The 13017-nt window shown below is 38.7% G+C and overlaps 1 protein-coding gene across 1 annotated transcript in view; it reads left to right on the top strand.

The window, feature by feature from the left end:
• The window catches only part of DNER (delta/notch like EGF repeat containing), a 196615-nt gene that overhangs the window by 139516 nt on the left and 44082 nt on the right, over nt 1–13017 (top strand). The window contains exons 6-7 of the mRNA XM_060767819.2: nt 6095–6248; nt 11369–11482. Of these exons, the coding sequence (XP_060623802.2) occupies nt 6095–6248; nt 11369–11482 (268 nt within the window). The remainder of the gene's footprint in view (nt 1–6094; nt 6249–11368; nt 11483–13017) is intronic.

The raw sequence follows: 13017 nt of genomic DNA, 5'->3' as shown, positions 1-13017 counted from the left end.
AGCTTTTGATTCAAAGCTGCCTGCTATCTCTCTAGTAAGATGAATCGGTTTTAAACATAGTAGAGTCCTTGAGGTGTTCGTATCTGGATCTAGATACTGACTCCAGGTTTCAGGAGCTTCTTTGCCCTGGATCAAAGCCCTAGTACTTTTTATTCTAAACTTCCCAGTAGAAACATGTATGCAAAAAATGAAATTGTTGAAGGATTAGAGCTATAAGAAATTTCTAAGTTCTTTGTCCCTCCCCCTCCCCCAAAGGTCAACATAATACTTCCAATACATTCAAGGCAGAGCCCTAAGAAAACACCAATATAGAACAAAAATCAATACCTCTCAAATGTAATGTTGTTGCTGTTGAAGAAAGTTAAAATGCAAGCTTAGCTTCATTTGGGTTGTTGTAGGTTTTTCAGGCTGTATGGCCATGTTCTAGAAGCATTCTCTCCTGATGTTTCACCTGCATCTGTGGCAGGCATCCTCAGAAGTTGTGAGGACATTTACTTTTAGCTCTATTTACTTTTAAATGCATGAGGTCATCCAATAAAAGTTATTTGTATTGATGTTCCATCCCACTCAGTTGAGTCTTAGGTGATCATATTTGGTCTTCAGTCTTACAACTGATAATAGGTTGTTTTATTCTATTGCCTCTTGTGACTCAAATTAAATTAATATAGAAAGATAAAAATTTCCCTATGTTTCATTGCAAGTAACCAAAATTTCCCCTATATTTATTGATATGATATTTTCCAAATCATCTCACCTCCTGGCAAAAGCATCAAAGACCATTTCCAGTTTGGAATGTCACTGTTTAGATGAAGTCATGTCTAATGTATTCCATATTTGTGTATTGGTATTTTAGCAAGATAATTGTTGGCTGCCTCCTCTTGACAGGAAAATAATAGTCTAATTCAGTGGTGTCCAGTCTTTGGTCCTCCAGATATTGTGGACCTTAGCTCTCAGATTTCCTGAGTATTGGACAAGCTGGCTAGGGCTTCTGAAAGTCCCAAACATCTGGAGGACTAAAAGTTCAACACCACTGGCATAATTGTTCTCAAGGAACCGTGATCTGATATTCTGTATCACTTGAGGAGGAATATATCAAAAGGTTACAGGTGAGCAGGAAACTGAACAAATAGTAGATGGCATAGCCATAGACCTGAAGAAATGAAATAAAGTGTGGCTGGAAAGACTAGAAAGAAAGATTGGGTTGTATCGAACCACCAGGAAGGAAATAAGACAAAGGAGTACAAGGACTAGACACCAGTGAAAATTAGTACAATCGACCCTCTACATTTGCAGTTTTGACTTTTGTGGATTTTGTTCTTCTTGGATTCGGTTAAAATGTTCTCTTTCGGAATCTCTAACTCTGCATGTATATCTCTATGGTCAACTTCAGTCATGGTGAAGGACCTTGAGATTTCTAGAGTGAATACCTCTCTAGGATTTTCATTGTTTGTTCATTTTCATGGTTTCTTCCTTTCTGTTGAAATTGTCCACATGCTTGTGGATTTCATGTAGTTTGCCATGGTGGTTGTTAGAGGGGCCCAGCATTGCTGTATCCTGAAATAATATACTGTGTCCAGGTTTTTTCATCATGGCTCCAGCAGTAAAGCCTAGAAGTTCCCAATAAGGTGTTCTTCCAGTTTAAAAAAGTAGCAATTTCTTTATTTGTGATTTCTCACTCTCATGGGAGCCCTTTGCCCCTATCCCTAGCAAATGTAATCTTTCAGTTTGATGATCACATTGGCTCCAGGGAAGAATATTAGGGATTATAAATCCACAGTTGTAGCCCAAGGTGGAAAGCTAGCCTTGAACCATCAGTTGCCAATCCCTGCAGAGTTTCCAGTAAAATAATGAACAGTTGTAGTCATTTGGGTCAAATGTGGTAGCCTCTCTCTTGCGTGGCCCATGCAATGTGAATGAACAAATGAGTGAGTAATAGAGGAAGAGAGACAACAACCATATTAAATATTGTTTCAAAAAAGATATTGACAAATTGGAACACGTCCAGAGGAGGTTGACCAAGACATTAAACATTTTGAAAGCCATGCCCTATGAAGGGAGCTGGTTATGTGCAGCTGGAGAAAATAGGTTAAATATTTGCTTAAATATTTGAAGGGGTGTCATATTGGAGATGCGGCAGACTTCTTTTTTGCTGCTTCAGAGATCAGGACACAGAGCAATGGGTCCAACCTGCAGGTAAAGAAATTCCATCTAAACATTAGGAAGGACTTCCCGAGACCTATAGAGTCTATAGGTGTTCTCTCGAGCCAGTCCCAGAAGAACATCTGGACACCCACCCTAAAAAACTCGCGCTTTCTGGGGTGTGTGTGGACAGGGCCCCAGGAACATCCGCATTTTTTAAACGTGGATGCTCCTGTGATAAAGCCATGTCTGGAAAGGCCCCCAGTTTCCTTCTTTGAAGGTTTTAAACAGAGGCTGAATGGCCATCTGTCAGGAGTGCTCTGATTGTATGTTCCTGTATGGCAACAGGTTGGACTGGATGGCTCTAGTTGTCTCATCCAACTCTGTGATTCTATGAAATATGGTTTTCAGGCTTTAGCTACTTGTGATTTCTCTACTTTTGTAAGGATTCCATACCTCTATGAAATTTGAGAGCTGATTAATAATTTGATGCCTGCCATTTCTGGTGTAGATTTCATTACCTTAGCAATGGCATATAATTGCATATGCATCATCAGCTCTGTTCAGGAAAAGTATGACCTAAACATGAGTGGATAGGAGCACCCAATACAGCAACTCTGCTTCCTCTGTCCCTGGTCTCATTATGTTCCTACTAGAAAGAAGTATGGGAGAGGATTGCTATTCTTCATGGAAAGATATGAATACCCAAGGTAGACTCTCCATGTGATATAGAACCCAGTTTTTTCAACAAGACAATACCTGAAAGAGTTCCTTCTCCAAAGAGAAAAAGTGTTACAGCATTAATCATAGCTTTAATCTGCAGTATTCAGAATGTAACTGTCAAGTATCTCCAGTAGTTTCTCCCAAGCACAGTGGGGATCATCGCAGTGCTATTAACCAGTAGGTTTCTGGTCTCTAGGCAAAGAAGCCAAAACTGACTGAGAAACTTCCCTGCAGTGAAGTGCTATTGTTTCAGCATTCTTTCATTCACATCAACATGCCTTATTTGGGAGAACTTCCCAGATGGACTGTGCCTCTATAAATGTAGCACAAATCGGGAAATGCAGTTGGATTGAAAAGAAATTAAACTCATTTCAGATCCACTGAAACCAGTGAAATTAAATATGACTAATTTCTCCTGTATCCAGCTCACTGTGTATTGCTATTTTTCCCTACCTGATTATATTTTATTAGATTTTGTACACTGCATGCATTGATCAACCAATACATTCTGTTTTAAAGAACACTTTAAAGTAAGATTGAAAGAGAAATGGTTTGTTGATTTGCATTCCCATTTAGAAATTTGTCTAAGGTGGAAATAGCGCGAACAAAATTGTGTTGTCAAAGGCTTTCATGACCAGAATCACTGGATTGCTGTGAGCTTTCTGGGCTCTATGGCCAAGTTCCAGAAACATTCTCTCCTGACATTTTGCTCACATCTATGACAGCCATCCTCAGAGGTTGTGAAGTCTGTTGCAAACTGGGAATCTCCGGGGTGGGACAAAGAACTCTTGTTTGTTGGAGGCAAGTGTGAAAGTTGCAATTGACCATCTTTATTAATATTGAATGGCCTTGTAGCTTCAAAGCATGGTTGGTTGCTGTCTGAGGGATCCTTTGTTGGGAGATGTTAACTGGCCCCTGATTGTTTCCTGTCTGGAATTCCCCCGTTTTCTGAGTGTTTTTCTTTATTTACTGTACTGATTTTATATTTTTTTAAAACACTGGTAGTCAGACTTTGTTCATTTTCATGGTTTCTTCCTTTCTGTTGAAATTGTCCACATGCTTGTGGATTTCATTGGCTTCTCTGTGTAGTCTGCCATGGTGGTTGTTAGAGTGGTCCAGCATTTCTGTGTTCTCAAATAATATGCTGTGTCCAGGTTTTTTCATCATGGCTGACTTCTCTGACTGAAGTAGTCTTCAGTGCCTTGCATGTTCCTTGATTCATGTTTTGGCACTGCATTTGGTGGTCCCTGTGTAGACTTGTCCACAGCTGCATGGTATATGGTAGACTCCTGCAGAAGTGAGAGGATCCCTTTTGTCCTCTGTTGAATGTAGCATTTGTTGAATTTTCTTAGTGGGTCTGTAGATAGTGGCCAGTAGTTCCCTTAATGTATGGTAAGAACACTTTTCCTCTGGGTGGATCTTTGTCTTTGCTCTTGCGGCTTGTTCTTAGTCTTGCAGCTCATCCGCTCTCTCCCTGGATTCGAGCCTGCGACCTGTCGGTTTTCAGTCCTGCTGGCACAAGGGTTTAACCCACTGTACAACCGGGGCCTACAACAGTTTAATTGAAAACCTATCATAGCAAAGTAATGGCTGTGTGACATTCTGTTTCTGTTCTCCCATTCTAGTATTTCTAGTAATTACCAAAACTATCAAATTGTTGCCAAAAGAGCAGAAACTGAAAAACCAATTATTAATTAGTATTCAAAATAGGCCAGCAGCCAGAAAAAGGAATATATGCCAAAAAAAATTAAGCTGGTATTTATTACTGTTATATTTTTGTTGTTTTTCTGTATTTCTTAGGTGTGCTCCAGATATTATAACATGTAGTGAAAAGCAAGTGCAGGCATCCCTCGGCAACTAGTGGATCCACTGCTGTGAAAGCAGCAGGTGTTTATGCTGCTCTAGGTCATAGGCCAGCTCTCCTGGTGCTAAACCTCTGCCTAGAATATGGTCCAAGAGTATGGACACTCTCTCAATATAGATCAGCTGTGGATGAATCAACCGTAAAATATACCATGGATTCACCGTTCCCATGGCACTGCATACTGATCTCCATGGTATCTTGTAACATGAAAAAGAGCTCATTCAGGAGGAAAGAACTCCCACTGCAAACTGAACTCATGAAACTTTTTAGGAGGAAAATGCTTGAGTTTTCTCTTTGAATCTTAGAATTTGAGGTAAAATCTTGGTGTGTTGTTCTAGCAGCCTGCCATGTTTTTGGCATCTGAATAGGACCCCTGCCCTACCAGGAGAGATGCTTCCAGAGAGAAGGAGAGATACATGCTGGATTATCTCTCTCCGATGCCGAAATAATTTGTTTGGTATTGTATACTATGTTTATTGGCTTGAGGGCTTAATCTCAGATGAATTTGTCTCACCCTCTAAAATAGGAAAATGTTTTGGCTCAGATTTGTCAAGTCACCAACTGAATTTGGCTGAACAGTAGAGTCTCGCTTAACCAGCATAAATGGGCTGGCAAAACACTGGATAAGTGAAAATGTTGGAGGGGTTAAGGAAAAGCCTATTAAATGTCAAATTACGCTATGATTTTACAAATTAAGCACCAAAACATCATCTTTCACAACAAATCAACAGTAAAAGCAGTTCAGTACATGGTAATATTAAGCACCAAAACATCACAATATATTGAAAACATTGACTGCCTAGAGAAACAGCTGTGGATGCGTGTGGGAGGTAGACTGTGTTGGATAATACAGAACGTTGGATGAGCAAAGGTTGGATAAGCGAGACTCTACTTTATTTATATATTTACATTATTTGGAATAACCTACATGAAATTCACAGGGATTGTGTCTGAGTAAATTTGCATAAAAATTGAGTTGCACAAATGTTAAATTGTAACCAAATAGTTAGCTGGTTTTTTTCCTTTTCATCTTGTGTACTCAAAAGATTTCAGTTAAAATTCTATTCTCTGTTGATGCTTATAAAAACAGGAATGGGGGTGCTTTTCTCTCTCTAAAAATATGTAATTAATCTCAGATGAATGGCTGTAACATACTAAATTGGTCATAATCAAAGTTCAGAAGCTGCTTTTTTTGCATAAGCATCTGTATTTTAAGGCACTTCCCCCCAAGAGATCTTGTTACCCTCGTAATTGGTCATTTGCCACAGCTAGACTACTCTCTAACCTTAGGGATGCTTCTTTCCTTGATCAAGATCACAGCTTAGAAGGAACCTTTGAAGATTCACAGTAGTGTCTTTTTTGTTCTAGGCAACATTTTTCTGTGATTGTGAAGATCAGTATTTGGGTGGTCTCTGTGAAGAATTCAATGCCTGTCAAAGCAACACATGTCAGAACAATGGAACCTGCTTGGATGTGTTAGAAAAACATGATGGAAGCCACTTCACCTGCACTTGCCTCTCTGGTATGTTTTTTTAGGTTGTGTCTGGACTCATGTACTTCTGTGTACATCCTTTTTTTGCTTTGGAAAAGTATGTCCTGCACAGCAGTGGTTGCTGTGTCTCTTGCTGTGGGTGCACCAAATTCCTGTTTGGTTCTATGGCTTCTCCTCCTGTAGCAGCTCTGAGTTGTAGCAGCTTTGCTAATGCTGGTCATACAACAAGAAGCTGCCCCCATGGAAATAAATTGTCCAACTACACCTGAACCTGCATCCCTTAAATCTGACAGATACTAATAGAAGAACAATGTTTAGATATGTATGGAAATCATAGCTGCACATTAGTTTGCAGACATTAATGAAGATGCCCCCGTAGTAGGGATACAGGTAAGGCAATGTCCTAAGAAAGAATATGGCCTATAAACATGGCTGGGTGCTCTATGTCTGATCTAGAAATTTTAATATAGATGTGAGAGGGAAGGGTAGTTTCTGGAGAACAAATGTTCTGTTCTGTACCAAAGTATAGAGCTGCTTTATTCATTTGTTTGTTCATTTGTTCATTTATTTGAAGAATATTTATTAGGCATTTATGATCCATAAAAATGTTTCAAAAGACATTACAAAACTGGGGAGGGGAGGCACTGGTGTTTCGTTTCTAAAGTATTTCTAAAGTATTGTTAGTGAAAATCTTGTTACTAAAGTGAGAGTGATGACATTTTGTTTTTTTTTATTGTGGTAATTGCACATAATTATTATAATTTGAAAAACTTCAGGGACTCCTTTCTCCCTCATTATTACAACTATTATACTCAAAAATTTGGGGGAATTTTCAAAGTGTTTATAAACAACATTTTTACAAAAAAACTACAAGAGCTATCTCCTTGAATTTTCTGTCCAATGACACAAGATCATTTTCCCCAGCTTTCAGAAATATTCCTACATCTTTTTTCCCCAGCTTTCAGAAATATTCCTACATCTACTGGTTTTAGGGATTTTAATTTTTTTTTGACAAAAACGTTTTTTTGAAAGGCTAAAACAGCTATCTTATTGAATGTCTTTCATATTAACCAATAGAAACCAATACCAATTCTACATTTTCATAAAATCCTGGAGTTGGAAGGGACCCCCAAGGGCCATCTAGTCTTTCTTCTAAGTAGGGTTGCCCCTTTGTGCTGGTGTGTCAAAGGCAACAGAAGCCAGACTGTGTCCAGTGTCCAAGGTTGCTATTATACTCAAAATATCAATTTCAAATGTCCAAGGCAGCCAGCCAGCTATTAATGGTATGCCATAATATTTATTAAACTCAGAATATCATAGTAGTAGTGTGTTGCCCCTTTGTGCAAGTGACTAATGTAGCAGCCAGCAGCCAGCAATAACTCAAAATGCTAGTTAGCTCAGCAGCCAGTCCCAATGGTTTCCTCTCCTCCTTCACCTTTTCCTTTGTGCAAGCTGTCTCCCTTCTCCCTTCCTTCTCCCTGCCTCAAGCTCTACCCTTCTCCTTCAATCTCTTCCAGAGCGCGAATGGCACCTGCGCTGGCACGCTCTGGAATTTAAAGCCAAAATGGCGGCTACTCCGCCTCCCCCGTCCCTCAACCATTATTAGCTCAGAGGCATTTCCACATGTTTGACTTTGCCTCTCAGCAGGGCTTGGTTGCTCTGTGATTTGTATGCTGCATCACACACAGACTTAAGAAGGAGTCAAAACTTAAGTATTGAAGCCCTCTTAAGTTTTGATTCTTTAATTTTTGGCGTGGACCATGCCCTCACATTGGATATCTCATCACAAGTACGAAACTAACAAATTAGTTCCAACCTAAGACGGGATACGATTTTTCTGCACAAGCCTAATATTTATTCCCTCCCCCTCCAAGGATATGCCCAAAGTGCATCATTTACAAAAAGCATCACTTAGGCCCCTTCTACACTGCCATATAATTCAGATTATCAAAGCAGATCATAAACATGATCTGCTTTGAACTGGACTATATGAGTCCACACTGCTATATAACCCAGTTCAAAGCAGATAATCTGGATTTTAGAAGGGGTCTCAGATAGTCCTTTCCCTCAGGCTTGCAATCTAAAAGGTAGAAGACATCCAGTAGGAAGGAAGAGGGGAAGAAAGCATGAGGTGATTAAAATTATTTGCCCAGAACCATGAGAGAATACGTACTCTGGAAATGACTGTATGGATGTGTGCGTTATGTTCTGACCCATGGAATTAGGGGCAGAAATCTGCAGAAATTTGCTAAGCAGGACAGGGATAGGTTTTACTCAGCAGGCAAAACTAGTATAGGCAAACATCAGCCATCCATATCCACACTGTGATTTTATATAACGAGACTTGAACATTTATGAATTCCAGAACCAAACCTGAGCAAATACTGAGGGCGCATAGTACATAGAAGTGAATGTTTGTTCAGTACATGGTTATTATCAAGGATACTCTGAAATTGCTCCTCCTGCTGCAAGATTGGGGGTGGGATTGTGGATGTTCAGATGTTGTTGGATTTTGAACTCTAGCCTTACAAAACATGGATGATAGGAATTATAATCCAAAACCTACAATTACAATCTAGTATCTGGAAATATACCAGTGGTTGTCCACCCTTTTGACAATACTCCCCTGTTTCTTGAGTAGACCATATTATGATGGAAATACAGAGTTGCCTTTTGTGTATGTGATAAATGTTCCATGTCCTTCAAGATTGATGTTTCTCCATCTTATTCCAATTTCTTCCACAACTACATGACACATAGTTATATCACCTTTTCTAGCCTAGATTCTGCTTAAAAGGTTCTTTCAAGAAACTGAACTCTTTTATGCGCATAGATGTTCATCTGCTAGATTTAATATAAATATGCATCCAAGTATATCCTTAACAAGAAAGATATGTAAATATGGTTGAGTAATGCTTTAAATTCTATTAACAGCAAAGTACATTTATGAAGATAAATTAGTCTGTAATTGAACTTGAAGGAGAGCTGCTTCAATAAGCTTTACAGGCAAGGTCACAGTGAGTGTAGTCTGTTCATTTTAATAGAAATAAATATAGATAGGCAAAGTCATTGCCCAGGTCTTGAGAGAGGAATTGAAATATTCCTCACCCACTGCAGGTGGGTTTTTAGTTTGCGTTAAATTTCTTGTAGAAAGGTTGTAAAGATCGTGTTTTAAAGAAGTACCCTCTTTTTTAAAGGCTTAGCAGTCTTTGAAAATTTTGGCAGAGAACTTAACTAAGCTCAGGATTAAGGCCTAGAAGTTGCCTTGAGGTGAGAAGTGAACATTTCAAGGTTTATTCCTTCCTACTTGGATGCTAATCTGAATGATCAAAGAGGATGTTTGGGCTTTCCCTTACATACATGGTCACCACCTTCTCATGAGCTCCCTGGCTCTCAACTCTCTGCTTCCTTATCATTGGTGGGGTGGTAGAAGAAGAAGCAAAAGGGAAACGTAGTCTTCCTTTCATCCCCTTGTTTCTTAACAGTACACATAACTCAAGGACTAATACAGATATTTAAAGCTGCCCCCCCTCCAGCAAAATAGAAAAACCAGCCATAGTGAAAGACTACATCAGATTTCACTAAAAAAACAAGTGATCACAAGAGGATTTTGGGAATTATTTATTTATTTGATTAATTATTTTTCTCCCACTTTTTTCCCGTGGATTGGACTAAAAGAGGTGAACAAAATAGAAAAACAAAACTACATAATACAGAAAACCATTATTCCCCCAACCTGACATATAAAACAATAAATCAACATATTGCATAAAACACAAATTAAATAAATATAAATAAGCATAAAAATAACCACATATATCACTATCATTAACCTTAACATTAAAATCCCTATGCCTCAGGCCACTGAGGTTGTCCTAAAACATTAAAACATTAAACTAAATGTCTCGGAGCTCCAAGTCTTTGGCCATGTTAGCCTTGTCTGACTGAGATAAGCTGCTATTGGGTTTTTTTTGGGGAAGGCCTGCTTCCATAAAAAAAGTTTTCACCTGGGAGCGAAAGGCCAATAATGAGGGGCTGAATGCATCTCTTTGGGGAAGGAGTTCCAGAGCCATGGAGGCCATCATCGAAAAGGCCCTCTCTCTCGTTCCCACCAACCGTACTTGTGACGGTGGTGGGACCGAGAGGAGGGCCTCTCCTGATGCTCTTAGGGCTTGTATGGGCTGATAGGAGGAGATGTGGTCCCTCAAGTAGGCTTTCAGAGATACGGCCTCAACTGAAAATGAACTTTTTCATGTTGCCATCCACTTAAATCCAAAAAAGGGAAAACAATGAGCAGAGAGTTTTTAAAAGACTTCTCACCTTCTTTATATCATAATTCAAAGCAATATCACAAATTTGACAAATTATTGTCAGCCTTGTGAAAACATGACAATCTGTGCTATCTATAGAATTATATTTATATAGAAGAAAAGGTTCTTACATTTTTAATATAAAACGAGTCTATTGTAACTTATTTTCCATTCTCAAATAATGCACAACATTCATTGCTTACTTTGGCCTTCAAAATCTTAATTGAAATGGAGTTCACAAGAGGATAATCTGTTTCCATATGAACTTGATGAACGTCATATTCCATCTGTGTTCAAGAAAACTGGAAGCTTCTGCCTCTGCTTTGAATTCATTGTGGCTAATTGTCACATCTGGAAGCCATGGTTCTTAAGCACAACCAGAAGGTGGTTTTCCTCCTGTCATAGCAATAACTACCCTCTGTATCAGATTCAAGCATAATAATAAATTCTGCAAGCCCAAGACTTGGAAAAGGGTGGGATATAAATGAAATAGAATTAATCCATTGATGGTTTGGTGTTAAGTCAGAATAACATCTGCTAGTATCTTCAGAATGATTTTCTTACAAAGTAGCGTTCTTTGTTATTGCAAATGCACATCGATAGGTTTTGTTCATTGAAAAGCAATGCAACTGATACACACCATGTTGATTACCAAGATAGCTCTCTTATAAGAATCCGTATTTCAGTATAAATACTAACATTGACCATTTATTAATACATTTTTCAATAAAACTCTCATCATTCTCTCTCAAACTCTCTCCTTTCCTTCCTTCTCTTTCAAACCCTCTCCCTCCTTTCCCTCCCCTCTTTAAAAAAACCCATAATTCTATCATAATGAAGGATATACTGGAGAATTGTGTCAATCAGAAATTGACTACTGCAATCAACAGCCATGTCAAAATGGAGGTACCTGCCACTCCAGCATCAATGGATTCAGTTGCCAGTGTCCAGAAGGTGAGTGATAAACATTGAAGTAGTAAATTCTATTGCAGGTATTTGAGGACATTATTTCTGCTTTGGGTTGGAATGAGTTTCTGTATTTATGCATATGTGTTCAACCATGCTTACATTGGATGCGTTGGCATGCAGCCATTCATCATTCAGGACATTATTTCTGTTTTGGGTTGGGATGAGTGTCTGTATTTGGGATGAGTGTCTGTATTTGTGTACAACCATGCTCACATTGGATGTGTTGGCATGCAGCCATTAATCATTCAGGACATTATTTGTGTTTTGGGTTGGGATGAGTTTCTGTATTTGTGCATATGTGTACAACCATGCTCACATTGGGTGCGTTGGCATGCAGCCATTCATCATTCAGGCATCTATCTCTGTGGGTTGATAAGTGCTTCCCTGGGTAATGTAGAAATGTAGCCATGAGATACGTAAGCTCATGATTGAGAGAAAGTGACAGGATTGCTAGAGATGCTACAACCATATTTATTAGTGTTCCTCTACTAGCATTTGTTTATACAGCTCATAGGCTCTTGTGCCTATTACTGCAAGTATATTGCAAGTCTGTGCTTGTGTAGCTGCTGTCCAGTACAGCAGTGCCCAAGGGTCATGCTGTAAATATCATCTTCCTGCATCTATGTCAAAGATATTAAGATGTGTCAAATGGAAATGTAGTAAGATGGCTAGAAGCATATTTCTTGTAGCTTGTTTCTGCTTGAAAGTGTCTGTTGTGTAACTTGATTGCTACAAAATTTATTAAATTTTGAAATAATAAAGCATTCACATTAGTCATCAGTTTTAAAATGTTGGTTTATAATGGAGCCCATGGCAAATAACAGTTCTGTTGACAGTCTGCTCTAGTTATTTTCCTCACCATTATTTCGTATATACCCAGGCTGTGTTGCACATACAGTCTTTTCTTAAAATTCTTTTGCCTTTCCATACCATGCAGAGACTTAACAATTAAGGTATATTTGTATTTGGCACAGCACTGGTCCTTTATTCCTCCATAGAGTAAACTCTTATTAGGGGTGACCCATTTAGCAGCTATGTTGAGACCTATAAACAGACACAATGGTAGCAGTTTAAATATGACATTTTGAATATTTTTGTGTCTTTTCCCTCCCCCATGAGTCTATAAATAGTAACAGTACTCGGTGAGGAAATCAGATGTTGGGAGTCAGCCAAATCTGAAGTGGCTTCCTAAAAGCACCCTGTCAAAATATACTATGCTAACCAATTCTAGAGAAGAAAATTAGCTAAATATATGGGCAGAACCAGGGCAGGTGGGTCTTTGCACTAAATGGGTCACCCGTTATAGTAGTTTATTGCCTCTGTGTGTGTGTGTATATATATATATAATTTACATACATTAACAGTTTACAATGTAAACAGAACACAAAACAATTCACATTTTACAAACACATAACCCCACCACCAAGTCCTAAACAAGTATAATTTCCTTTGCCATAAAGTGTCAAACAATAAACAAATGTCGTGTCCAAAATTTCTGATCAACAAGGTTGCATTGTTTT

This window comes from Anolis sagrei, chromosome 3, assembly GCF_037176765.1.
Source record: "Anolis sagrei isolate rAnoSag1 chromosome 3, rAnoSag1.mat, whole genome shotgun sequence".
Taxonomy (NCBI): domain Eukaryota; kingdom Metazoa; phylum Chordata; class Lepidosauria; order Squamata; family Dactyloidae; genus Anolis; species Anolis sagrei.
Note: the sequence above shows the minus strand (reverse complement) of the source record. Positions and strands in the feature narration are given on the sequence as shown.